The sequence below is a fragment of the Procambarus clarkii genome, chromosome 48 (genome assembly GCF_040958095.1).
Source record: "Procambarus clarkii isolate CNS0578487 chromosome 48, FALCON_Pclarkii_2.0, whole genome shotgun sequence".
Lineage (NCBI taxonomy): Eukaryota > Metazoa > Arthropoda > Malacostraca > Decapoda > Cambaridae > Procambarus > Procambarus clarkii.
In genome coordinates this window covers 27,195,368-27,222,186 of record NC_091197.1, presented here as the reverse complement: position 1 = coordinate 27,222,186, position 26,819 = coordinate 27,195,368, and the positions used below count along the sequence as shown (strand labels likewise).

The window sequence follows — 26,819 nt, the reverse complement described above, 5'->3', positions numbered from 1 at the left end:
CCTGGTCGATGGCAGATAAGGAAAACCCCAACCACAAGAGGGTTTTTCAGTGCCATTGCTCTCTGAAACCTCTCTGAAGGGGCCAGGTTCTGGCGCTGGTCCCTGGTAGGTCTGAACTCCTTACCTTATTGATGGAGTTAGCTAGTGTTCTTAGCTAATGTTTCCTTAGCTAATGTCCCGGTCTAATATAACATACATTAGCCCGATAAGCTTCAGGGAGCCATAGGGGCTCCCCACAAAAAAAATCATCAATAGGACATTTGAAATATGCTGCAAATTTAGACGGTGGCTTGTCAAAGTCGCCGGCTTCCTGTCCTCATCGAGGCCACTAGTAGCAGTGGCCCTCAGGTAAATTCAGGTAAATAACTAGGCCTTACATAGAAAACACTACTTGATGTGTAGGGACAGAGCAGGGAAACTATTCTAACCCCACCAATCAACACAGTAAAGTTCCTCTTACTCACCTGACCCTGAGCACCAAGTTAATAGGGTCACTACTGAGGGAAACCTGCTGGACGGGTTGGTTGACGAAGCCTCCAAGGCCCTCGGTTACCCCACCTATCACGTGATGTATGCCACCCATGGGAAGGTGCTGCGGCATACTTTGGGGTATGACCTCGGGTACACCTTGTGGGTAAGCCACTCCTGGAGGTATACTGGTAGGTACTACTGGTGCCATGGGCACTGCCATCATCCCATCTTGAACCATGCCACTCACTGGTACCATACTTGGCACCTGTTAACATAAACACTCATTAAAACTAGAATCAATTATCTTGTAATACATTAAATTAACTTTCAAATTACTTAGAATGGCAAACAGAAAAATTATAGTATATTAAAAAAATGTAAAAACTAGCAAGATAAGAAAGGAATGAACAAGAGGTTTGTGATGTATTTACACACAACACTGACTATTACCACACTCGTACACTACACACCTGTTGACCTGCTATTCCAACAGGCTGCTGAGGAATATGCTGAACTGGATATGGCTGAGGAGGTAACTGTTGTGGAAGTAACTGCTGAGGGGGTAACTGTTGAGGCTGCTGTTGCTGTGAGATGGCAGCAACTGGCTGCAACACTTGCTGGGGAGGGAGAGGCTGCTGCTGGTACTGTGCAGGATACACCTGAGCAGGAACTGCTCCAGCATTGGGCTGCTGGTACTGTGCTGCTACTTGGGGATGATAATTTAATGGAGGTTGCGGTTGCTGAAGCAACAAAGGTTGCTGCTGGGAGGGTGTTTGTGGTTGAAGTGGCTGTGGCTGAGCAACTATCACAGGACTTGGCTGTGGTGGTTGGTGTTGCTGCTCCTGCGACTGGACTTGAGAAGACTGCGATGATTGACTCTGTGACTGAGGAGCTTCTGTCTGCTGAGACTGTGGCGCTTTTTCTCCTCCACTCTCACAACTACTCGTTGATATTTTGTCAGCCTTAAAGAAAAGGAAAGAGTAATAAATTAGGTGAGCAGAACAACAACACATACACACACGTGTTGAAAACATCTAACATGGATGAACAATTTTCTGACAGAAAAATGAGGGCAGTAATCAGAGGCAATGTATTGGACTGGAGAAATGTCACGAATAGAGTACCACAGGGTTCATTTCTTGCACCGGTAATGTTCATTATCTACATAAACGATCTACCAGATGGAATACAGAATTATATGAACATGTTTGCTGATGATGCTAAGATAGTAGGGAAGATAAGAAACTTAGATGATTGTCATGCCCTTCAAGAAGACCTGGACAAAATAAGTATCTGGAGCACCACTTAGCAAATGGAATTTAATATGAATAAATGCCATGATATGAAATGTGGAATAGGAGAACATAGACCCCACACAACCTATAAATTATGTGAGATATCTTTAAAGAATTGTGATAAAGAAAGAAATCTAGGGGTGGTTCTAAATAGAAAACTATCACCTGAGGACCGCATACAGAATATCGTGCGAAGAGCCTATCCTACATTTTCTAACATCAGAATTGTATGGATGGCGAAATACTAAAGAAATTGTTCACGTCTTTTGTTTGACCAAAGCTGGAATATGCAGCAGTTGTATGGTGCCCATATTTTAAGAAGCACATCAACAAACTGGAAAAAAGTGCAAAGACTTGCAACTAAATGGCTCCCGGAACTGAAAGACAAGAGCTACGAGGAGAGGTTAGAGGCATTAATCCTTAAATTGCGCATCGCATCATATGATGCTTTGCCCGACTTGCAGTAAATTGCGCATCGCATCATATGATGCTTTGGACTACCATGCACGATTTGAAAGTCCCGCAGGGTATAGGGGGTCCCCATATGCTACTCAGGGGCTATAGTAAACAGCCGCCATTTTGAAAAAACCAGCGTTGAATGTAATGAAACGCCATTTTCTGGGTGAGTCCCGGAGGCTCCCCGGAGCTATCCCAGCTGATATGCTAATGTCAGACTTTGACATCAGTCATGTGTATGGAGTTCTTAGGCCTACCGGGGACCACGGCCAGAACCGGGCCCCCTCAGAGAGGCAAGGGGAGCAATGGCCTATAGAAGCCCCCGTGTAGTTGGAAGCATTCTATGTCTGCCATCGACCGGAACAGGCACCCAGAAAGGTAAGCGCCCCAAAACAAACCCCTATTCTGGTTAAAATTGCTACCAAAAACCGAACTAGTGGATAGAACTCCCCAACCGAAAACAAGCAAACTAGTGTGACGTCACACACTGCCGCGCCGCTGTCTGCGCAGCTCCCCCCTCCCCGGGAGGGGGAAGGGGGAGCCCCAGACCCCCCGCGCCGGCTACCCACACCTCAGTTCTTGAGGCTGGATGTCAAAAACGCGAAAAACCGCCGACCGGAGGGAGGGAGGGATGCCGGGGAGCCTCCGGGACTCACTCAGAAAATGGCGTTTCATTACATTCAACGCTGGTTTTCTGGGGGGAGCCCCGTCGGCTCCCCGGAGCTAACTACCCACAGACAGAAAAAGAGGGACTTACCCGGGAGGCGGTCGTCGCTCACCCCTCAACTCGAAGCCGAGACAACTGGCTGCAACCGCTGACCCAAAGCAACACAGGCCCGACGAGGCCCAGGGACATTCACAAGGTAACGAGCAGCCAGGACCCTGTTTGACCGCCAAAATCCCCGCGCCCGAATATCAGACCAAGACATATTCCCAAAGACGGCAGCAAGAGCCGCGAACTTACGAACGTCATGGGCACGGGGATAGACCGCAGGCTGGCTGGACCTAATAACCCTGCGGACGACCTGAGAGACCCGAACCCGCGAACAGGGAAGAAGGGAAACCGGATCAACCCACAGCGCATCCCCGGACACAGAAGCTGTGGCGCGCAAATAACGGCGAAGCGCCGCAACCGGACACAAAACATGATGCACCCCCGGCCTGACCAACCTAGCATCAACCACCCATGGACCCCTCCGGAACGCAGCAGTCTCATTCTTCGCCAGAAAAGAAGGAGACGGCTGCAAACGAACAAAACAATCACCACGACCAAAAGAGCAGAAACCCCTGCGCCGGAGGAGAGCATGAAGCTCCCCTACCCGACCCCCAGAGGCCAAAGCCAACAAGAAAAGTGCCTTGGAAAAACAATCCTGGACCGAAGGGGCCACAACGAAACGAGGAGATGAAAGGAAAGCGAGCACTCTGTCCAAAGACTAGGACGGCTCAGGCGACGCATGAGCAGGCCGGAGGTGAAACAATGCACGAGACAGCTTGCGAAACGGCGCAGACGTAACATCGATACCGAAAGCAAGCTGAAGCGGCTCCGCCAGCGCCGCACGATACGAAGCGACAGTGTTAGGCATAAGATGACGGTCCTGAAATAACCACGAGAGGAAGGACAAGACCACCCGAACAGACAAGGAGCTAACACGACGAAGACGCAAAAAGAAACGGAAGGACCGCCAGGAAACTTCATACTGCCGCCGAGAAGAAGCCCTCAGGTGGGACACCAACAAGGAGGCCACCTGTTCACCATAGAGATGATGATAGACTCGAGTCAAAAAAACCATACGCGAAGACTCGAGGAGAAGATCGAACCAGCTACGTGACGCACCGGCCCGATCTGCTGAAAGAGGCGGAGCCGCGGGAAAACCCTCGGGTTCGGACACCGAGCAACCAGCGCCTGAAACCAAGGCTGGGCCGGCCACCAAGGGGCCAGAAGGACAACTCTCCCCCGGTAAGTCTCTAAGCGAGTCAGGACCTGGAGCAACAGCCGAACCGGGGGAAAGAGGTACAGGAACCCCCATCTCGACCAGTCTAACCGAAAGGCATCGACCCCAACGGCCTCGCAATCGGGGAAGGGCGCCGCATAAACGGGAAGACGCCACGACCACGCCGACGCGAAGAGGTCCACTTCGGGGCGCCCGAACGTCTGGCAAAGCCAACGGAAGGACTCGTCGTCGACCGTCCACTCCGTGGAGAGGGGAACGAAGCGAGACAGGGCATCGGCCAAGACGTTGGACACGCCCCGTACGTGAACCGCCAGGAGAGCCAAACCCCGAGAACTCAGCAGATGAGTCACCCGAAGCGACCAACCCCAAAGAGACAAGGACCGCATCGAACCCCCGCGGTTCAGGCAATGAACCACCGGAGAGCAGTCCGAATGGAGCCGAATCGTCGATCCGCGGGCCACCCGAATCCTCCCCAGAGCAAACCACACTGCCGCGAACTCCCGCACCGTGCTGTGAGCTCGACGGAAGGACAGACCCCAACGCCCCTGGCCGGCCTGGTGAGCACTGATCACAAAACCCCAGCCGAGAGACGACGCATCTGTGTACACATCGAGCGAGGGCTCGGGTAGGCGCCAAGGCACTGAACCCCGAAAAACCCGAAGAGGAAGCCGGTGACGCAGCAACCGACGCAAGGCCCCCGGGGGTCGAACTCTGCGATCGCGAGAGAGGCGGAAGGGGGAACCCCGAAGGAACCAGAACAGCCGTCGAAGCCAAACCCGACCCGGCGGGTAGACCACCATCGCGAAGTTCAGGCTCCCGCACAGTCCCTCGAGCAACCGCCGGGTGACCCGAGGGCCCTCCAGAAACAGACGAAGGTGGGACCGCAGCCGCAGGAGAGACTCCGGAGGGAGAGACAAGGAGGCGGTTCGAGAGTCCCACACGAGACCCAGCCAAGTCCGAACCTGAGAGGGAACCAGATGGGACTTCCTCCAGTTCACCAAGAACCCGAACTCGGCGAGCTGGGAAAGAACCAAATCCCTGGCTAGTAAGCAAGCTGACTGGCTGGGAGCCCAAACCAGCCAGTCGTCGAGGTAGGCCAACACCCGAACACCCAGGAGACGCAAACGAGCCACCACAACCCGTGTAAGGCGCGTGAACACGCGAGGTGCCAGGTTCAACCCGAACGGGAGACAACGAAAGCTGTAACTCAGACGCCCCACAACAAAACCGAGCCAGTCCCTGAACCGCGGATGAATCGGGACATGCCAATAAGCGTCCCGGAGGTCCAGGGACACCATCCAAGCTCCCGGCTCCAAGAGGAGCCGAACCTGAGACAGCGTAGTCATCCGAAAGGAGGGGCAATGAACCCAGGGGTTCAGACGGGACAAGTCCAGAATGAACCGCAGGTCCGCGCAGTCCCGTTTCGGAACCGGAAACAAACGGGAAACCCATCTGAGGGACGACGTCGTTTCGACGACGCCCAAGCGTACCCACTCCAAGATGACTCGACAGAGCGCAGGGGAAGAAACCTGCCCTGCCAGCCCCAACCCCCCAAAGGGGGGAGGGGCCACCCAACGCCACCGCAGGCCGCGAGACACGACCCGAAAGGCCCACGAATCGTGGGACCAGGCGCGGGCGAACAGCGCAAGCCGCCCCCCCATCGCCCCGTCAAAGGGGCAAACCGCGAAAGGGCCGGCGACCCTTACGAGACCCAGAACCCCGCACAGTGCGAACACCGCGCCGACCAGACGAGGGAGGGTCCGCAGGAGGAGCCAACCCCAAACCTGACACCAGAGGCCTACCACGACGAGAGGAACCCCGAGCCCTGGCTCGACCTTTCCGGGAAGACCCACCCCGGGACCCCCGGAAAACCAACAAGTCCGACATCGGACGACAAGCCGCCGACGCAGCCTGAATAAACTGCGCCACGGCCGACTCCCCAAACAGGAGAGGACAAAAAGGTGAAGAACGCCTAAGAGCCAGAGCCCAAGCAGATTCCACGGAGGAACCCAGCACCGCCTGCCGACACGCGAGACGGGAAGCATAGAACAGGGAAACCGCATCCTGCAAAATCGGCGTGAACAGCTTCAACAAGGCAGCCGACGAACGCGCAGCAGAGGACAAGGTGCCGGACCCCGGGACGGACCCAAGCGTCCCCATATCCTCCATGAGCCAATCCGAAGACAGCTCCAGGAGGGAAAAGAACCGCAAGGCCGAACACAAAAGGCCACGGGCGCGCAAGTCCTCCGCAACGAGCGCCGCCGAAAGGGAGGGAACCTGCACATGGAGCTGAATAACGCCCACATCGCGGGGAAGGGCAGGGGCAAACAAGCACTCACTCAGGTATTCAAGTTCACCCCCCAGGAAAACCTGAAGCACCGTGGAAGCTTCTCGCCACTCCAGCGTGCGGGAACGACAGAAGGAATGCCAGGAATCCAGACCAAACAAGGGGCAGTCTGCTAGCCAGGACGACTCCGGAACCTCGTAACGGAGCCAGAAAGGGAACGAAGTCCCAAACCTGAACGTGGACGGATCCATTTCCGAGGCATAATCCGGGTCACGCAGGAGGTAAGCTGCAAAGGCCGCTCGCACCACACCAGGTTGGATGCGATAAGCCGAAAACCTCCGGAAGGACGGAACCGACGTACCCGGGGGAACACGGAACCGAACCCGGGGAGGGGCTGACACCAAATCCAACTCGTACGCAGAGGGGGGAAAAGAAAACCCCACTCCTTGTAACAATAAGCCCCGCTCAGTGGAAAGAAAAACCCAGGCGGAGTCCAGCGGGGCCCAAGGCCCCCAAGTCAGCCCCTCCCCAGCCTCGAGGTCCGTCACCACAGGACCCGAGGCCGAGTCCTCTCCCCAAGCCCCGACCCCACAAGACAAGGACGGAGCAGCCGGAAAAGCTGGAGGAAGGGGGGCCCACTGGTCAGACCCTGAAGCTTCGGCCGGGAGACAAGACTCGAATGCCTCTGCTGCCCCCCCGGAAGGGGCAACCCCCGAAGCTGCCCGAGTCTCGAGATCAAGTAACCCCTGCTCCGACCCCGAAACCCTCAGACGCTTCGGGGCCGGAAGCAGGGGCGGGGGACCAGAACGAACAGAAGGGGAAGGACGAGGAGGTGCGGACTGAACCAGGATCGAAGCAACCCCCACCCCCAAGTCCGGGTCTCGAAAAGCAAAGCGGGGCAGCCCCGGGGCATCCGGGGAAGCAACCAACCGAGCGCGTTGCAACAGACGAAACCTAGACTGCAACGCATGCGCCGCCTGTACCCGAATAGAATCATCAGAGGTTTGGGTAAATTGAGTCACAAGCAAGCAGCAACACTCACAGGACTCAGGGTCGAAAGTATCACCGACCCAACAGGCAGCGTGGCAGGGGCAAAAACAATGAGGGTCACACTGAGACAAGGGGACCGAGCAACCCTCAAACTCGCACACAGCGAGTGGGGACTCCGGGGTCACATCCATCGGACCCACGCGCCCCCTAGGGGATTCCCAGAGTCCTGAGCGTTTACTTTAAGAGGACTCGCGCTCAGGTAGTCCCAGGCAGGGTGCTGCAAACCGGCGCCCAAAACTACCAAACAAACTTCTATAGCTGAACCCCAGGGACGTGTACACTCACGGGGGCCTAGCAGGGGGCGCCACCGAGGAGAACAGTGGAAGGGCAAAAACAAACTGAATAAAATGACAGAACCCCCCACCAGGCAAAAACAAAAAGAAAAACAAAACCCCGCAAGAGGACAGCGAACCCCAAGGAACAGAGCCGGCCGCGATGTCGGGAAATACAAGCTGAGCAGCACCCTGCGCCCCTACCAGTGCAAACTGCCTCTTACCTGCCGGTAACAAGGGAGAACAGAACACCCAAGAGCCCAACAGGCGGCCGAAAAACCGAAAGGTAAAACGGACCAGCAGAGGCAGACCCCGAGGAGCCTGTGGAAGGTGGCCCCAAGCCCCAAGGGCAGTACTTACAGGGCACCTAGGGAAGGCAGCCCTAGGCGCATGCAGCCCGAGTACTGAAGATAACTCCTGGCTCTCGCACCCACAAAACTAACACCACACGCAAAGCACAGTGCAGTAGCAACACCGGAGCCAGAGCACACGACCATCGCCTATAGCATCAGCCTCAAGAACTGAGGTGTGGGTAGCCGGCGCGGGGGGTCTGGGGCTCCCCCTTCCCCCTCCCGGGGAGGGGGGAGCTGCGCAGACAGCGGCGTGGCAGTGTGTGACGTCACACTAGTTTGCTTGTTTTCGGTTGGGGAGTTCTATCCACTAGTTCGGTTTTTGGTAGCAATTTTAACCAGAATAGGGGTTTGTTTTGGGGCGCTTACCTTTCTGGGTGCCTGTTCCGGTCGATGGCAGACATAGAATGCTTCCAACTACACGAGGGCTTCTATAGGCCATTGCTCCCCTTGCCTCTCTGAGGGGGCCCGGTTCTGGCCGTGGTCCCCGGTAGGCCTAAGAACTCCATACACATGACTGATGCTATCACATGGGAGGCCTCAGTTACCCAGCAGCCACCATATCAAGCGCACGGCCGAATGCTTCCCGGGCACGACCCACGCAATCACTCACCCAAGAGCAAATAACCAGTGAATTATTTTCCGATGGTGAGGAAAGTGACTTTGATGACTCTGATATAGATAAAGACTATACACAATTGACTGATGAAGATAGCATGGGCAGTGAAAATGAGATACTGTACAGCCGTCTCCCATGGCGAGGCCTATAAGCTCGCCCATGCCACCTCGCCCAGTGTCTACTCCAATTCACCCTCGACCACACAGTTCATGTGCTTATTTAGAGTCTGAGGATATGTTCGGTGACGAGTCAGAGGAAGGTGTCTCTTTTTCTGGTTTTAGTGAAGTGGAATCAGAACAGAGTGTTACCGAGCCTGGTGCCAGTACCAGTGGTGTTACTGGGCGAGATTTTGTCGCGTCAGCAGCGTCTCGCCCAGCCAAGCACCACCGCATGGAGCAACATGAGGCACCAAGAGCCTCATGTTCACATGCTTCTACCTCACGTGCACGTAGCGGCCGTACTGTGCGTAGGCGGGCTTCAGCTCCTGGTCCACGGGGTGCATCGCTTCCTCGCCGTAGTGCCGCTGTTGCACCCCTTGCGTCTCGCAGGACACCAGGTGTACTAGTGTGGAGTGATGGTGCTGGTTTTATTCCTCGAATTCCTGCCTTTGACAATAAAGATGTTGGGATTACAGAGCTTTTCCCTGATAATGGAGAGGATATGAGTGAATGTGATTATTTTACAGCATTCTATGATGAGCCGCTCATGGAATATATTGTACACCAAACGAACCTTCATGCGGCTCATCTCATTAGAAGAGAGATAACAGAATTTTCACGATTGCAACATTGGAAAAACACCAATGTAGGTGAAATGTACGTGTTTCTAGCGATATGTATGTTGATGAAACACTGTGTCAAACATGCTCTCACAGATTACTGGAGCAAAGATCTGACTATTCCAACACCTTTCTTCGGGAAATATATGTCCCGAGACAGATTTCAGATACTCCTCAGGTGTGTGCATTTTGCAAGTGATAAGGACCGGACAGAGGATGATAGACTTTGGCGAGTGAGGTACTATATGAATGAAGTGATTGGAAAATTCAGAGACTTTGACGTACCACCATAGAAGCTGGTGATTAACGAATCCCTTGTACTTTTCAGAGGACGTGTTTCTTTCAAACAATATATTCCCTCAAAACGAAACAGATTTGGCTTGAAATTCTTTGTACTGTGTGACTGTGAAACAGGATACGTGTTACACATGATTCTGTATTCAGCTAGCGATGTAGACATTCCCGGTAACGACGAACATGGTTTCTCAGGTAGTGTGGTGAAGTCACTGATGGCACCATGGATGAACAAGGGCCACATCCTATACACAGATAATTACTATACAAGTCCATTGCTAGCTAGGTTCTTGATTGAAAATAGAACCGGATTGGTTGGCACAGTAAAGGCACGAAGAAGGGAAATGCCAGTGTTTGACGGTGGACTTGCAGTTGGTGAGTGCCAGGTACGGAAATGTGATCAAATACTCTCGGTACGGTGGAAAGACAAGAGAGAAGTGAACCTGCTGACAACCGTTCATGAGGGTACAATGGTGAACAGTGGCAAGGTGCACCGTGTAACGAGAGAACCAGTATATAAGCCAGATTGTGTTCTTGACTACAATCTCAACATGAGTTTGATTGATAAGGCTGACATGATGATTGGCACTATCGAGTGTGTGCGGAAAACATTGAAGTGGACGAAAAAAGTGTTTTTCCATCTTGTTGACATGAGCATGTTGAACTGCTATAATTTGTACCTGGTGAAAACTGGACGTAAACCTATTTTCCGTTCATTTGCTTTTACACTTGCAACACAGTTATTAGCAAAGTTTGGTCAAGAAGTCCCTGGCATACGAAGACCAATCATGAACCCAGTGTTGCAGTATGCTGCAACACACAGGCTCGCTCACATAGATGCCTTTCAGCAACACAGACTAAAGAATTTGCCACCAGGTGGAAAGCGTGCAATAGGCCAACGTGCTTGCATAGTTTGTAAAACAACAAAACGAAGAGAACAGAAACGTAAAATGGTGCAAACATGGTGTGAAGGGTGTGGAGTTGCATTGTGTGCTGTCGACTGCTTCAACGACTACCACTCACTCCAAGATTTCTAAATGTGCAATAATAGTGCAAAAACCTGTACATAGAGTGTGCTAGTGTGTACATATAAAATAATGAACATTGTGATTACTGTACATAATATAATGCCGTAATGGAAAACGTTTGTGTGCGCATGTGTATACTTGATGTATGCAACATTTTTGACAATAACTGTGTAGTAACATTATGTGCAACACAATTAGTTACTAATATTGAAAAGAATACACGCATAGACACTGTAAATAATGACGCGAAAATAAATTCGTGGCAACTCTGGCTGCTTGAAGACCGCGTGCGACGCCTCCGGGACGCACCGTGCATGAGCGAACATGCAAACTGTGACATCATCATCCATCTTGTCGGCTCAATTACATCGCCGGTAAGTACAATTTTTTTTTCCCCGTGATCAGGGAACACGACTTAACAGGTTAGGAAGAAAAAATAATTTTTTTTTTTTTTATGCGCCTGTGGGTGTCAAATGGTATATAGCTATGTACCATTTAAGGGCTAAATATGCCAAAACTAGAAGTAAGAAGAAAAAGAGGCACTATGATCACGATGTACAAAATGGTAACAGGAATTTATAAAATTGATAGGGAAGAATTCCTGAGACCTGGAACTTCAAGAACAAGAGGTAATAGATTTAAACTAACTAAGCAAAGCTGCCAAAGAAATATAAGAAAATTCACTTTTGCAAATAGAGTGGTAGACGGTTGGAACAAGTTAAGTGAAAAGGTGGTGGAGGTCAAAACCATCAGTAGTTTCAAAGCGTTATATGACAAAGAGTGTTGGGTAGACGGGACACCACGAGCGTAGCTCTCATCCTGTAACTACACTTAGGTAATTACACTTAGGTAATTACCAGCTCAGCCGAAAGGGAGGGAACCTGAACGTGAAGCTGCATGATGCCCACATCCCAAGGAAGGGTAGGAGCGAACAAGCACTCATTAAGATGCTCAAACTTGCCCCCCTCCCCAGGAAAACTTGGACCACCGTCAACGACTCAAGCCACTCAAGCGTGCGGGGAATGACAAAGTATGCCAAGCCTCCAAAGCAAAAACAGGACAGTCCACCTGCCAGGACGACTCCAGAACCTTGTAAAAAATGTAAAGAACCTTGTAAAGAATCCAGTAGGGAAACGAACACCCAAACCTGAACGTAAATGGATCCATAATAGAGGCGTAATCCGGGTCGCACAGAAGGTATGCTGTAAAGGCCTCCTGCACCACAGGAGGTGGGATGCGGGAAGCCGAAAACCTCTGGAAAGATGGGACCGAAGCACCCGAAGGGACACAGAACCGAACCCGGGGAGGGACAGACACCAAATGAAATTCGTACACAGAGGGGGAGGGGAAAAACCCTCACTCCATGTAACAGTAAGTCCCACTCAAAGGGTAGAAAAACCGGGCAGGGTCCAACGGGGCCCAAGGCCCTCAAGTCAAACCCTCCCCTGCCCGGGGGAACCACCACATCAGGCCCCAGGGCCCGAGTCATCTCCCAAAGCCCCAGCCTCCCCAAAAAAAAACAGCGTTGAATGTAATGAAACGCCATTTTCTGGGTGAGCCCCGGAGGCTCCCTGGAGCTTATCAGGCTAATGTATGTTATATTAGACCGGGACATTAGCTAAGGAGTTCAGACCTACCAGGGACCAGCGCCAGAACCTGGCCCCTTCAGAGAGGTTTCAGGGAACAATGGCACTGGAAAACCCTCTTGTGGTTGGGGTTTTCCTTATCTGCCATCGACCAGGGTCAGGCACCCAGAAAGGTAGGCATGATAAAACAAACCCCACATGGTAAAAAACTAAAACAGAAAAACGAACAGAGAGGTAGAAACTCCCTACACTCCCAAGGAAACAAGCAAACATCACACTTTACTGCCGCACCGATCGTCCGTGCAGCCCTCCCCCCCCCTCCCCCTAGAGGGGGAGGGGAGAGCCCTGGATCTACCGCGCTGGCTGCCAAGCTTCAACCAACGCAAAAAAAACGCCGACTGGTGGGAGGGAGAGTTGCCAGGGAGCCTCCGGGGCTCACCCAAAAAATGGCGTTTCATTACATTCAATGCTGGTTTTCTGTGGGGAGCCCCTATGGCTCCCTGGAGCTTCATACCCAAAGAGAAGGAAAAGAAAGAGCTAACCCAGGAGGCAGCTGCCACAAACTCTGCAACGCGAAGCCGAGACAACAGGATGCAACCTGCAACCCAAGGCAACAAGAACGCACAGGAGCAGACGCGCATAAAGAATAGGCGGCCAAGAACCTGTGCGACCCTCAATTCCCTGTGCCCGAAATGAGCCCTAGGCGTCACCAACACAGCAGCAAAAGCTGCAAACGTCCGAACAGCACAGGCGCAAAGACAGACCGCACGCTGGAAGACTGAAAAACTCTGCAGACGACCTGGGAGACCCGAGCCCTGAAACAGGGAACGAGGGGAACCGGATCAAACCAAAGCGCATGCCCAGACACGGTACGCAGGTAACGGCAAGAAGCGCAACCGGACAACACAGAACGTACCCCCGGCCAAACCAATCAAGCCTCAATAACCTAAGAACCCCTCCGGAAACCAGCCGTCTCGACCATCACCAGGACGGAGAAAGGCTGCACACAGCCTACCCTACACACGGCGCCCTACACCCTAGGGCCTTCTGCCTGTTTGCCTGCCTGGGGTTGCAGGTGCGCCCTCCAGGTCAGGACTGGTGCGCTGGTTGCTGTTGCCATAACGCCCGGGCCGGCGTGTGTTCTGTGCCGAGCCTGTGCGGGCCGCGCCAGGTAGCGCTTCCTCCCAGACGTGCACTAGGGGCACTGGTCTGTCGTGTTCCCTAGGCGTGCCCCTAGGGGCCCTGGTTCGTACCACACCCGGCCGTGCGTGCTTGGCCAGGCTCCCTTCAAGAGGCCTGGCGTCGCCGCAGAGGGCGACGCCACATGGCCAGGTTTCGGTGGTCCTGTGCCCTTGGGGCCTGGCCCTAGGGGCCCACACCCGGTAGGCGGTGCCCTCGTGGCCTGGAGCTCGGTGGAGCACTCGTCCCAGGTGTGCCCTTCGCTTCCTTCCTGCCTCCCAGGCATCTTTCCTGGAGCCCGGTATGCTGTCCCCTAGGGTTGCCATGTTTCGTGCCGCGTTGGTGGTGCGTGCACGGCCAGGCTCCCTACTGTGGACTGGCATCGCCCTCTACGGCGATGCCACGTGGCTGGTTTCAGTGGTCCTGTGCCCTGGGGCCCGGCCCTAGGGGCCCATGCCCGGTAGGCGGCGCCCACGAGGCTTGGAGCTCGGTGGACCGCTCGGCCGAAGGGAGCCGGTCGGCCGAGCGGACAGCACACTGGACTTGTGATCCTGTGGTCCTGGGTTCGATCCCAGGCGCCGGTGAGAAACAATGGGCAGAGTTTCTTTCACCCTATGCCCCTGTTACCTAGCAGTAAAATAGGTACCTGGGTGTTAGTCAGCTGTCACGGGCTGCTTCCTGGGGGTGGAGGCCTGGTCGAGGACCGGGCCGCGGGGACACTAAAAAGCCCCGAAATCATCTCAAGATAACCTCAGGATAATGTACAAATCTACCACCAGTACCAAAGAGCAGAAACCTGAACCGAAGGTGCTACCACAAACTGAGGAGAAGATAAGAAGGCACCCTGATCAAAGACCAGGACGGCGCAGGCGACACATGAGCAGGCCGGAGGTGAAACAAAACACGAGAAAGCGTAGGAAACGTCGCCAAGACGAAGCTCGCAGGTGAGACACCATCAACAAAGCCACCTGAACACCACAGAGATGGTGATACCCGCGTCAAAATACCAGATGCGAAGAGCCGAGGAGAAGGCCGAACCAGTCACGTACAGGACCGATTTGACCTGCCGAAAGAGGCGGAGCCACAGGAAAACGCCCTGGGTTTGGACACCTATCAAGCAGCGTCTGAAAATAAGGCTGGGCCGGCCACCAAGGAACCATAAGGATTGCTCTCGTGGGATGGGCTGCAACCGAGCCAGAACCCGAAGCAACACCTGGACCGAGAGAAGAGGAACAGGTACCCCCACCTCGACCAGTCCTGCCGAAAAGCATCCACCGTGAATGCCTCGCAGATGGGAAAGGGCGCCACATAAAATGGGTGACACCTAGACCACGCCGACTCGAAGACGTCCACGGCCTGGAGTCCATACTTCCGACAGAGCCAACAATACGAGTCGGCGACGACTGGCCAATCCGTGAAGAGAGGAATGAACCGAGACAGCTGTCCGCCAGGATGCAGGACACACACCGGACATGAACCGCACGGTTAGCCAAACCCCTGTGGTTCCGGCAAGAACCGCCAGAGAACAGTCCGAACAGAGCTGAATGTTAGAGCACCGAGTGACCCAAACCCTCCGAAGCGCAAACCAGACAGCCACGAACTCTCGAACCGTGCTGTGAGCCCGACGGACGGACAGACTCCACCAACCTCAGCCGACCAGGTGAGCACTGGTCATAAAGCCCCAGCCGAGAGATGACCCGTCCGTGAACACATCGAGCGAAGGCTCGGGGAGGTGCCAAGGCACGAAACCCCGAAAACCCCAAAGAGGAAGCTGGTGACGAAGCACCAACACAAGATCCCCGGAGGAACGAACCCAATGAATGCAAGAGGCGGAAGGGGAGTCTCCGAAGGAACCAAACAGACGCCGAAGCCAAACCCGACTCCACGGGCAGACCAGCACATCGAAGTTCAGACTCCGGCACAACTGCTCAAGCAACCGCGGAGCCACCCGGGACCCCCTCATGTACAGCCGAAGGCGGGATCACAGCCGCAGTAACACTTCTGGAGGGAAAGACAATGAGTGGCCCAATAGCCCTAAATAAGGCCCAGGTCCGAACCCGGGACGGAAACAGAGGGAATGGCCTCCAGATCAGCAGGAAACCAAACCCGGCGATCTGGAAAGAACCACACCCCTGGCGAGCAGACAAGCGGACTGACTGGGAGCCCACACCAGCCAGTCGTCGAGGTAAGCCAGACATCGAATCTCAGACTCAGACAGGGCACTAAGATCCGGTAAAGATGCCAAAAAAAAAAAAAGAGGCCGGAAGACAACCAAAAGTGCCCACCAACAGCGGGACTATGCGAGAGTCAATAGAGCAAGCTGCTCCCCCAGCGCCCCATCAACAGAGAAGGGAACAGAACCCCTTCCGAAAGAAAAAGTACACACACATATACACATTATGTATATACACATACATATACATATACACAAACACACAAGATATGTTACAAACACAGCATACACACATGTGCACACACACATTATCAGGAGAGGACATTATGGTGACCTTAGAAATTTTTTTAGTGAGTATAATTGGACAGACTTGATGCTAGGCAAGGAAGTGAATGAGATGTATGGCAAGTTTTGTGAAATATATGATAAAGGCACAAAAAAATTTATACCAAAACAGAGATGCAGAACGAGGAAACAGGATTGGTTCAATAGAAATTGCGAGAGGGCTAGAGACCGAAAGACACAAAAATGGAATCAATACAGGAAGAGGCCGAACCCCCAAACATACCAGCGATACAAAGATGCGAGAAACAACTACACGGCAGTGAGGAGAGAGGCAGAAAGAAATTTTGAAAAAGGGATTGCGGACAAATGTAAAACAGAACCAGGTCTATTCTATAAATTCATAAACAACAAATTGCAGGTAAAGGATAATATTCAGAGGTTGAAAATGGGAAATAGATTCACGGAAGATGAAAAGGAAATGTGTGAAACACTAAACGAAAAGTTCCAAAGTGTGTTTGTACAAAATGAAATCTTTAGGGAACCAGATACAATAAGAATTCCAGAGAACAACATAGAACACATAGAGGTGTCTAGAGACGAAGTGGAAAAAATGCTCAAGGAGCTCGGTAAGAACAAAGCAGCTGGCCCAGATGGCGTTTCACCATGGGTTCTGAGAGAATGTGCATCTGAGCTCAGCATTCCACTTCACCTGATCTTTCAGGCATCCCTGTGTACAGGAATCGTAGCAGACGGGTGGAAACAGGCTAACATAGTTCCAATCTACAAAAGTGGCAGCAGGGAAGACCCCCTCAATTATAGACCTGTATCATTGACAAGTGTAATAGTGAAAGTATTGGAAAAACTAATCAAAACTAAATGGGTAGAACACCTAGAGAGAAATGATATAATATCAGACAGACAGTATGGTTTTCGATCTGGAAGATCCTGTGTATCGAATTTACTCAGTTTCTATGATCGAGCCACAGAGATATTACAGGAAAGAGATGGTTGGGTTGACTGCATCTATCTGGACCTAAAAAAGGCTTTCGACAGAGTTCCACATAAGAGGTTGTTCTGGAAACTGGAAAATATTGGAAGGGTGACAGGTAAGCTTCTATCATGGATGAAAAATTTTCTGACTGATAGAAAAATGAGGGCAGTAATCAGAGGCAATGTATCAGAATGGAGAAATGTCACAAGTGGAGTACCACAGGGTTCAGTTCTTGCACCAGTGATGTTTATTGTGTACATAAATGATCTACCAGTTGGTATACAGAATTATATGAACATGTTTGCTGATGATGCTAAGATAATAGGAAGGATAAGAAATTTAGATGACTGTCATGCCCTTCAAGAAGACCTGGACAAAATAAGTATATGGAGCACCACTTGGCAAATGGAATTTAATGTTAATAAATGTCATGTTATGGAATGTGGAATAGGAGAACATAGACCCCACACAACCTATATATTATGTGAGAAATCTTTAAAGAATTCTGATAAAGAAAGAGATCTAGGAGTGGTTCTAGATAGAAAACTATCACCTGAGGACCACATAAAGAATATTGTGCAAGGAGCCTATGCTATGCTTTCTAACTTCAGAATTGCATTTAAATACATGGATGGCGATATACTAAAGAAATTGTTCATGACTTTTGTTAGGCCAAAGCTAGAATATGCAGCTGTTGTGTGGTGCCCATATCTTAAGAAGCACATCAACAAACTGGAAAAGGTGCAAAGACATGCTACTAAGTGGCTCCCAGAACTGAAGGGCAAGAGCTACGAGGAGAGGTTAGAAGCATTAAATATGCCAAAACTAGAAGACAGAAGAAAAAGAGGTGATATGATCACTATATACAAAATAGTTACAGGAATTGATAAAATCGACAGGGAAGACTTCCTGAGACCTGGAATTTCAAGAACAAGAGGTCATAGATTTAAACTAGCTAAACACAGATGCCGAAGAAATATAAGAAAATTCACCTTCGCAAATAGAGTGGTAGACGGTTGGAACAAGTTAAGTGAGAAGGTGGTGGAGGCCAAGACCGTCAGTAGTTTCAAAGCGTTATATGACAAAGAGTGCTGGGAAGACGGGACACCACGAGCGTAGCTCTCATCCTGTAACTACACTTAGGTAATTACACACACACAGCGTACACATGTACATGCGTACACACACACATACATTGTAAAAGAAAAGTACAAGTCGCCGACCAGTGAGCAGAGAGCACCACGCAGGCCAGGCAAAGAAGGCACAAAACTGCATCAAAAGGCCCACCTCGACAGCAAAACCTCAAAGTCCCAAGCATGACCACAACATGTGCCAAGACCCAAAAAGATCAGTCTGCAAGCCAGAAAGACCCCGGAACCCCAGAAAGCAGAACCGGGTCACACGAGGAAACAAAGCCCCCTGAACCCACATAGGGGGCCCAAGAGGAAGAAACCTCCGGAACGAAACCAAAGAACCCAAAGGAACCCAGAATCGAACCAGGGGGAGGCCAAACCACCACATTTTGCTGGCGGAGAAACACCACAGAAAGGCAAAGCACAGCTCCCAGACAGAACCCCCTGGGAAAAAGGTCATAACAGACCGAAAACCGAGGGACAAGGTGTGGGAGCAAGCATAACAGCCAGGGACACTGAGCCCAAAACCAAAACAGACAAAATGTAAAACTCGGTGTAAAATCAACACTCAAACGTTCCCAGAGGAACAGGAAACGGGCAGAAAACACCAGAAACGCAAAGAAACGACAACAGGAGAATAAAACCCATGAAAAAAGATGAAAACTCACCCAAGAAGCTCGCTCGCACACCCAGTCGCATGTAAACAAACCGCAATGCCCCCCTGGTGGCCATGCCGGGAAACCGGCACACGAAAATGGCCGCCAGAACAGGGGCTGTGACTGACGCTAAAGATACAAAAACACGCCAGCAAAAGTGGGAAGCAAGCAGACTGGATGGGCGAAAAACGCCGCCCAAAAGCAGAAAACCCAGGCAGGGGCAAACCGCCCCAGAACTGCTAGCAGGCATCCCCCACAGCCCTGGGAACCAGCTACAGAGGCCCCGAGGCAGAGCCGTCCTCCAAGCTCTCCGCCCTTAAAGAAAAGCAAGAGTCCATGGAAAAGGCAGCAAGAAAGGGCCGCTGGTAAGACCCAGACGCCTTGGCAGGAGGAACCGACTCGAAAAACCTCCGTCCCCCAACCCGAACAGGGCAGCCCCCGAAAACCGCCCGAGTCTTGGCCCCAACTAAACCCTGCCCCGACCCCGAAACCCACAGACAGTCCGGAGCCGGGAACAGGGAGGGAAAGGAGCGAACAGCACCTAACCAAACAGGGCGAACAGCACCTAACCAAACGGGGCGACCTCGGGGCATCCGAGTGGGAAACCAACCTAGCATGTTGCAGCAACCTAACCTAGCTTGCAACACGGATGCTGCCTGCACTCTGAACAGTAATAACATCAGGAGAGTACTGGAGAACAAGCAGAAAATCTCTCGCAAGACTCCGGGTCAAGGTGTCAGTGACCCAACAGGCAGCATGACGGAGGAAAAAGTGGCGACTGTCACCCGGAGACAAGGGCACAGCAACCAACGATCCCGTACAAGACACATTCAATGGTCCCCCGAGCCCAGACAGGGGTTTCCAGGGCCCGTAGGCTGACTGCTACGGGAAGCCTGGGCAGGTGTTGCTAAACCGATAGGGGATAGCACTGAAAACCCCTGAGACGTGTACAATCATGGGGGCCTAGCAGGGGGCCGCCAAACACTACCAGTGGAACTATAGCCACACTGGGCAGACCCCCACCAGGCAATTGAAAATAAATACAAAAGAAAACCCCCGCAAAAGTACACAGTCTCTAGAGGCAACAGGAACCGGTCGCCACTTAGGTGGCAGGCTGTGCAACACCTTGACGTCCTAACCAGCACAATACAAATCCCTACCCAGGGCCAAACAAGGGCCCCAAGCCCCAGCTGGCCCCAAGGGCGAGGCAAATGCCAAGCAGCAAGAACCTCTACGGAATGGTTCCCGAACGCCCCAGGGGAAGATAACCCTGTTACGCAAGGGCAGTACTCACAGGGCGCTTAGGGAAGTCAGCCACTAAACACATGCAGCCCCGGCACTGATGAGATACTCCTGGCCACCACACAACACAACACACGGCAGTGAACACCACACAACACAACACACGGCAGTGAACACCACACAAGGCAAACACCGCCTAGGAAACCGAGGCCAGAGAAGCGTCTATCCCGGTTGACATTAGCTTACGAACTGAAGCTTGGCAGCCGGCGCAGTAGGTCCGGGGCTCCCCCTCCCCCTTTTGGGTGGCATAGAGGGCTGCGCTGACGATTGGCACGGCAGTAAAGTGTGATGTTTGCTTGTTTGCTTGTTTCCTTGGGAGTGTAGGGAGTGTCTACCTCTCTGTTTGTTTTTTTTGTTTTAGTTCTTTACCATGTGGGGTTTGTTTTGTCATGCCTACCTTTCTGGGTGCCTGACCCCAGTCGATGGCAGATAAGGAAAACCCCAACCACAAGAGGGTTTTCCAGTGCCATTGCTCTCTGAAACCTCTCTGAAGGGGCCAGGTTCTGGCGCTGGTCCCTGGTAGGTCTGAACTCCTTAGCTAATGTCCTAGTCTAATATAACATACATTAGCCCGATAAGCTCCAGGGAGCCGTAGGGGCTTCGCACAGAAAAGGCCAGTGCAGCCATAAAAGCCGGAAGAAGGAAGGGGGGCCCATCTAGAGCCACCCATAGATCTCTTTCTTTATCAGAATTCTTTAAAGATTTCTCACATAATATATAGATTGTGTGGGGTCTGTGTTCTCCTATTCCACATTCCATAACATGGCATTTATTAACATTAAATTCCGTTTGCCAAGTGTTGCTCCATATACTTATTTTGTCTAGGTCATCTTGAAGGGCATGACAATCATCTAAGTTTTTTATCCTTCCTATTATCTTAGCATCATCAGCAAACATGTTCATATAATTCTGTATACCAACTGGTAGATCATTTATGTTGACAATAAACATCACTGGTGCAAGAACTGAACCCTGTGGTACTCCACTTGTGACATTTCTCCAGTGTGATACATTGCCTCTGATTACTGCCCTCATTTTTCTATCAGTCAGAAAATTTTTCATCCATGCTAGAAGCTTACCTGTCACCCCTCCAATATTTTCCAGTTTCCAGAACAACCTCTTATGTGGAACTCTGTCGAAAGCCTTTTCTAGGTCCAGATAGATGCAGTCAACCCAACCATCTCTTTCCTGTAATATCTCTGTGGCTTCATCATAGAAACTGAGTAAATTCGATACTCAGGATCTTCCAGATCGAAAACCATACTGTCTGTCTGATATTATATCATTTCTCTCCAGGTGTTCTACCTATTTAGTTTTGATTAGTTTTTCCAATACTTTCACTATTACACTTGTCAATGATACAGGTCTATAATTGAGGGGGTCTTCCCTGCTGCCACTTTTGTAGATTGGAATTATGTTAGCCTTTTTCCACACGTCTGCTACGATTCCTGTACACAGGGATGCCTGAAAGATCTGGTAAAGTGGAATGCTGAGCTCGGATGCATATTGTCTCAGAACCCATGGTGAAACTCCATCTGGGCCAACTGCTTTGTTCTTACTTAGCTCCTTTAGCATATTTTCCACTTCATCTCTAGACACCTCTATACGCTCTATGTTGTTCTCTGGAATTCTTATTGTGTCTGGTTCTCTGAAGATTTCATTTTGTACAAACACACTTTGGAACTTTTCATTTAGTGTTTCACACATTTCCTTTTCATTTTCCGTGAATCTGTTTCCCATTTTCAACCTCTGTATATTATCCTTTACCTGCAATTTGTTGTTTATGAATTTGTAGATTAGGCCCGGTTCTGTTTTACATTTATCCGCTATCCCTTTTTCAAAATTTCTTTCTGCCTCTCTCCTTACTGCCGTATAGTTGTTTCTCGCATCTTTGTATCGCTGGTATGTTTGGGGGTTTGGCCTAATACTGATTCCATTTTTGTGTCTTTTGGTCTCTGGCCCTCTCACAATTTCTGTTGAACCAATCCTGTTTTCTGGCCCTGTATCTTTGTTTTGGTATGAATGTTTGTGTGCCTTCCTCGTATATTTTGCAAAATTTGGCATACATTTCATTTACTTCCCTGCCTAGCAACAAGTCTGTCCAATTACACTCGTTAAAAAAATTTTGAAGTTCTCCATAGTGACCTCTCCTTAAATCGAGTTTATCAACTTTTTCAATGTCCCCATTTTCTTCTAGATGATATCTTAAAGCATAATCAATGTCTAACAGGACGTGATCACTCTTTCCCAAGGGAGGAAGGTACTGGATGTCAAATATCACTTCTTCTTTCCTGGTGAATACTAGATCCAGTACTGACGGTACATCTCCTTCCCTCATTCTTGTGGTCTGTTTTATGTGTTGATACAAGAATGTCTCCAGAATAAGGTTCACAAATCTGCATGTCCAAAAGTCCTCTGTTCTTGCTTCATAGGCCTCCCAGTCTATTGCTTTAAAGTTGAAGTCCCCCAGTATCAAAAGTTGTGATTTATCTTTATCTGCTTGTACAATAATATCTCTCATGACCATTATGAGGCTCTCTCGTTTGTCATCCAGTTCTTCTTTTGTTCATGTGTTGCTTGCTGGTGGGCTGTAGGCATTTAAAATTATCAGCTTATCATTCTGATTCCAGACCTGCAATGCCATTATGTCAATATCTCGAGGGTTTTCAAATATTAACTCTCTTACCTTCAGGTGTTTTTTCACCAATACAGCCACTCCTCCTTCCTAGTTTTCCTGTCACGTCTCCAAACTTAATAGCCTCTTGGGAATATGACTTCATTTAATATATTTCCTTCAAGTTTCGTCTCTGATAATGCGACAATATCTGGAACCCCTAAGCTGGATTATATCTTGCAATTCCAAAGTTTTTGACCTTACTCCATCAATGCTGGTATATACAATTTTCAGGAACATGTTCCCTTTTCCTCTGCTCTTTACTCCCCGTTCCACTACTGATCTTGTTGCTTTGTTTTTATGTACCATTTCACAAGCTTTCCAGTCCCTGTCACTTTGTAGAAAAAAGAATTTCTGTCTTCTTCATTTCTATTCCCATTTAGACGTTTTGCCTCAATTAGGTTCATTTTCAGCTTTTCTCTGTCTTCCTTGGAGAGGTCTTGTCTTATTGACCAAAGTTTGCCAACCTCATCACTCTGCAATTTCCTGGCATTTCTAAGCACTTCCATCATGTTTTTCACTCCATTAAACGTCACCCTTAAGGGGCGGTTCTTGTCTTTCTCATATTTTCCTATTCTAAAATCACTGACATTTTCCCTTGAGCCTTCTCCTAAACCTACTATTTTCTCTATGATTTTCATCTCTTCTGCCGCTCGGTCCACCCTAGATGAAATTTCCTTCTCTAAACATCCAAAAATTATTATGGACTTACTTCTGTCTGCAGTGTTTTGTACCAGTTTACTGTTGGTAACCAGTTCTTTCCTAATTGCTTGCCTAATTTCTGCTTCTTGTTGGTCATTTCTGGTTTTGACTTCCGAACACACTTCTTTGATAGTCTCTTTCTCTTTTACAACTTGAGCATATGTCGCTTTTATTTCTTCTTTATACTTTTCTAGTTCTTTATTCACCTCCTCTATGTGAGTTGTCAGTGAAGTTTCCAGTTGGAGATCCTTACCTAACTCTATGTTAGCCCTTAGGCTTGCTTGGAGTTGCTCACCATATGAGTCTATTTTCTTGTTTATTTCTTCAAAGTCACCACACTTCCACACCTCATTTTCTTTCACTAGTTCCTTGATTTGCTCCTCTTGATTTGTTACCTTGTCTGTTAATGCAGTAATAATCTTACCTTGTTGAAGAATACTCCCTTTTAGAGTGCAAAGCTCACTCCTAAGAGCTCCATTGTCCTTTTCCAATTGAAGCACTTTTTTTTCATACTTCTTTTGCATATCCTCAATTATCTCTAACCTGCCAAGAACACCTCCTTTCCTTATATCTTGTGGTGAGAATCCTTTGAAACAATCATCTGTTGGTGGGTCTACATTCCCAGTGGTGGTGGCCATCTTTGTTTTTGTACTAGAACCAAAACAAACTTTTCCACTCAGCTATTTTCACTCACTTTTAATTGTTTATTGTATTTTATTTGCTTTTACACTTCCCTGAACCTTTATGTAACCTGGTACACCACTGTAGCCCTCAACCTGTTCCCAATACTTAGGTAATTTGATATTTCCAGGAGCTTGCTGCAGTATGACTCCTGCCTCCTCCAGCTCACAGTCACAGTCCCATGTAATACACGGGACAATGTAATACATGAGTGTAATACAGTGTGTTACTGTGTAAATAGTCTGTGAAACTGTACATATTGTAATTTTAGTGAATTTTTAACAAGTAATATTATGACAATAAATATGCATCACATACAATAAAAAACAAAACAAATAAAACTGCATTAGAAATACATAGAACAAATAATTTAAATATATTTTTGGCAACACCTGGTGCTTGAATGGCCCGCACGACCGTGTCTGGGCGTGTCATGCACGGGCGACCAGGCCCTGATGAAGTCACAGCGCACCTTGTCCATGTCCCCACAGTCAAAGTAAGTGGAATTTGGTATTTATTTTTACAGACATGTTCAGGAAAGGGAATTTATCATTTTAAGAAGAAAAATTAATTTTTTGGGAACACTTTCATGCGCACAGGGAGAATTTCACACAAAACTTGGCACAGCACAGTGGTTAAAGGTACGGTCTTCCGACATGAGTACACCCAAATCCTTTACATTGCTTTTTAATTCTATCATCACTGAATCCAGAAAATGATTCATCTATGTATCACCTATAAAAATTGGAGATGGCAAGGGCGCTCAGAGCTACAACTGGATCTATCTTGAGATGATTTCGGGCTTAGCGTCCCCATGGCCCGGTCCTCGACCAGGCCTCCTTTTTGTTACACACCTCCCAGGAAGCAGCCCATAGCAGCTGTCTAACTCCCAGGTACCTATTTACTGCTAAGTAACAGGGGCATCAGGGGAAAAGAAACATTTTCCCCATTTGTCTCCACCTCCACCGGGGATCGAACCCGGAACCTCAGGACTACGAATCCAAAGCGCTGTCCACTCAGCTGTCAGACGCCCCTATATAGCTCTGTATTGTATCACTATATCTGATACTGTATCGTATTGATACAGTATCGCTGTATCATCCTCATCGGGATTGTATCACTTGCATCCGACGTTTGTGTTAGGTCCTTATTGCGCCTAGCTTCATCAATATCATAACCCTTATGTTCTTCAAACAATAAGGTCTAAATTTCACCAACAGAGAGCGATCTTTCAACACCGCGTCAGACAGGTGTTTGGGAGCCAGAGGCACGTGGGTCACCCATGGTTGCTCGCTCAGTACTAACCCAGCCAGCAGCCCTAGGACATTCTAGGATTTTTTTTTTCCAAGATGGCTGCCTCTCAATGGATGTCCCAAGAGTCCATTTCGTACACAACCTACTGCGCAGGCGTTTTGAATGGGTACATAATATTCAAAAGGTGTTTTCTCGGTTGGAGCAGTTTCCCACCGACCACGTTTTCTCAGTTGGCGCAACACAATGGTTAAGACACTAGTGCTGTCTATGGAAAAAATGTTGTAGCCCACTGTACAATTCGCATTCACAGCTAGAGAAATTTCTTACCAGGACTTGGAGGAAATTCATTCAACAAAACATCTAAAACATTGAAATGGCTTAAAATCCTTTAAACTGAAATCCTTAGGCCACAGGAGAGATAAAGTATGTAAAAATTTACAATTGGAAAATATTAAAAGGACTGGTTCAAAAAGGCTGGTTCCAATCTTGCACACAGATTAACCCATTCCAAGAGTAGAGATGCAAAATATACACTTAAGCTATTTTATAAACATTAAGAGTTCAAGACTTCTCAAGAGCTTCACTCTAACTAGGAGAGGCATAATTAGTTCTTTCCATGATCAAAAGAGACCTTGATCAATCTCCTGCAAAAGGTACCTCATCAACAGTGGTTTATGTCAGACTGTGTACTAGGTCTCAAAGAACCTGGCTGACCAGACCATCAACCAGGATGCTGTGAGGACTGCTCCTCGGAACCACACCAAGGTATGCTAGTGAGAAATTCCTAATGATGATGCCCCGTTAGGATGATTATAATAATAACGTACCTCATCGTCTTTTTCTTCCTCTTCATCACTGGACCAGACCCAGTCACCACTTTGTGTTCGGTGTAACCGACCAGAAGCCCCAGGTTGTTTACTTCGATTTTGCTGTAAAGGATAAAAGTATTAGTCAAAAATATAATTAACAGATGAGGAATATCATATACAGCATCAGTGCTGCCATCACCTGGCCTCATTTAAATCCTGTTACCACCTAAATATGGCTTTAAAAAAAATTATTTTAAATCTATTATAAATAGTTAGCTTATCCTCTGTTAAATGAAATCCTTTGCATTTCATACACACATATATCTATAATATAAGAGAGAATGTCTGTCAGTCTGTCCAAAGCTGGAAGTCAGATGCTTGGACTAATCTCACCCAAATTTGTAGGGGCAATGGTCTGGGGTAGGGGACATAGGTTGGTCATGGTAGGCCTAAATGCTTTAACAAATATAGCCAGTAACCCAACACATCCAAGAAATTTAATGGTCTGGGGTAGGGGACATAGATTGGTCATAATAGGCCTA

At 49.4% G+C, this 26,819-nt stretch overlaps 1 protein-coding gene across 7 annotated transcripts in view; it reads right to left on the bottom strand.

The window, feature by feature from the left end:
* LOC138349446 (serine/threonine-protein kinase OSR1-like) overlaps nt 1-26,819 on the bottom strand; it is a 580,194-nt gene that overhangs the window by 35,398 nt on the left and 517,977 nt on the right. For all 7 annotated transcript variants that reach the window (XM_069302665.1, XM_069302668.1, XM_069302669.1 and 4 more), the window contains 3 exons: nt 26,296-26,397; nt 942-1,433; nt 465-736 (listed from right to left, as the gene is read on the bottom strand). In XM_069302665.1, the coding sequence (XP_069158766.1) occupies nt 465-736; nt 942-1,433; nt 26,296-26,397 (866 nt within the window). The remainder of the gene's footprint in view (nt 1-464; nt 737-941; nt 1,434-26,295; nt 26,398-26,819) is intronic.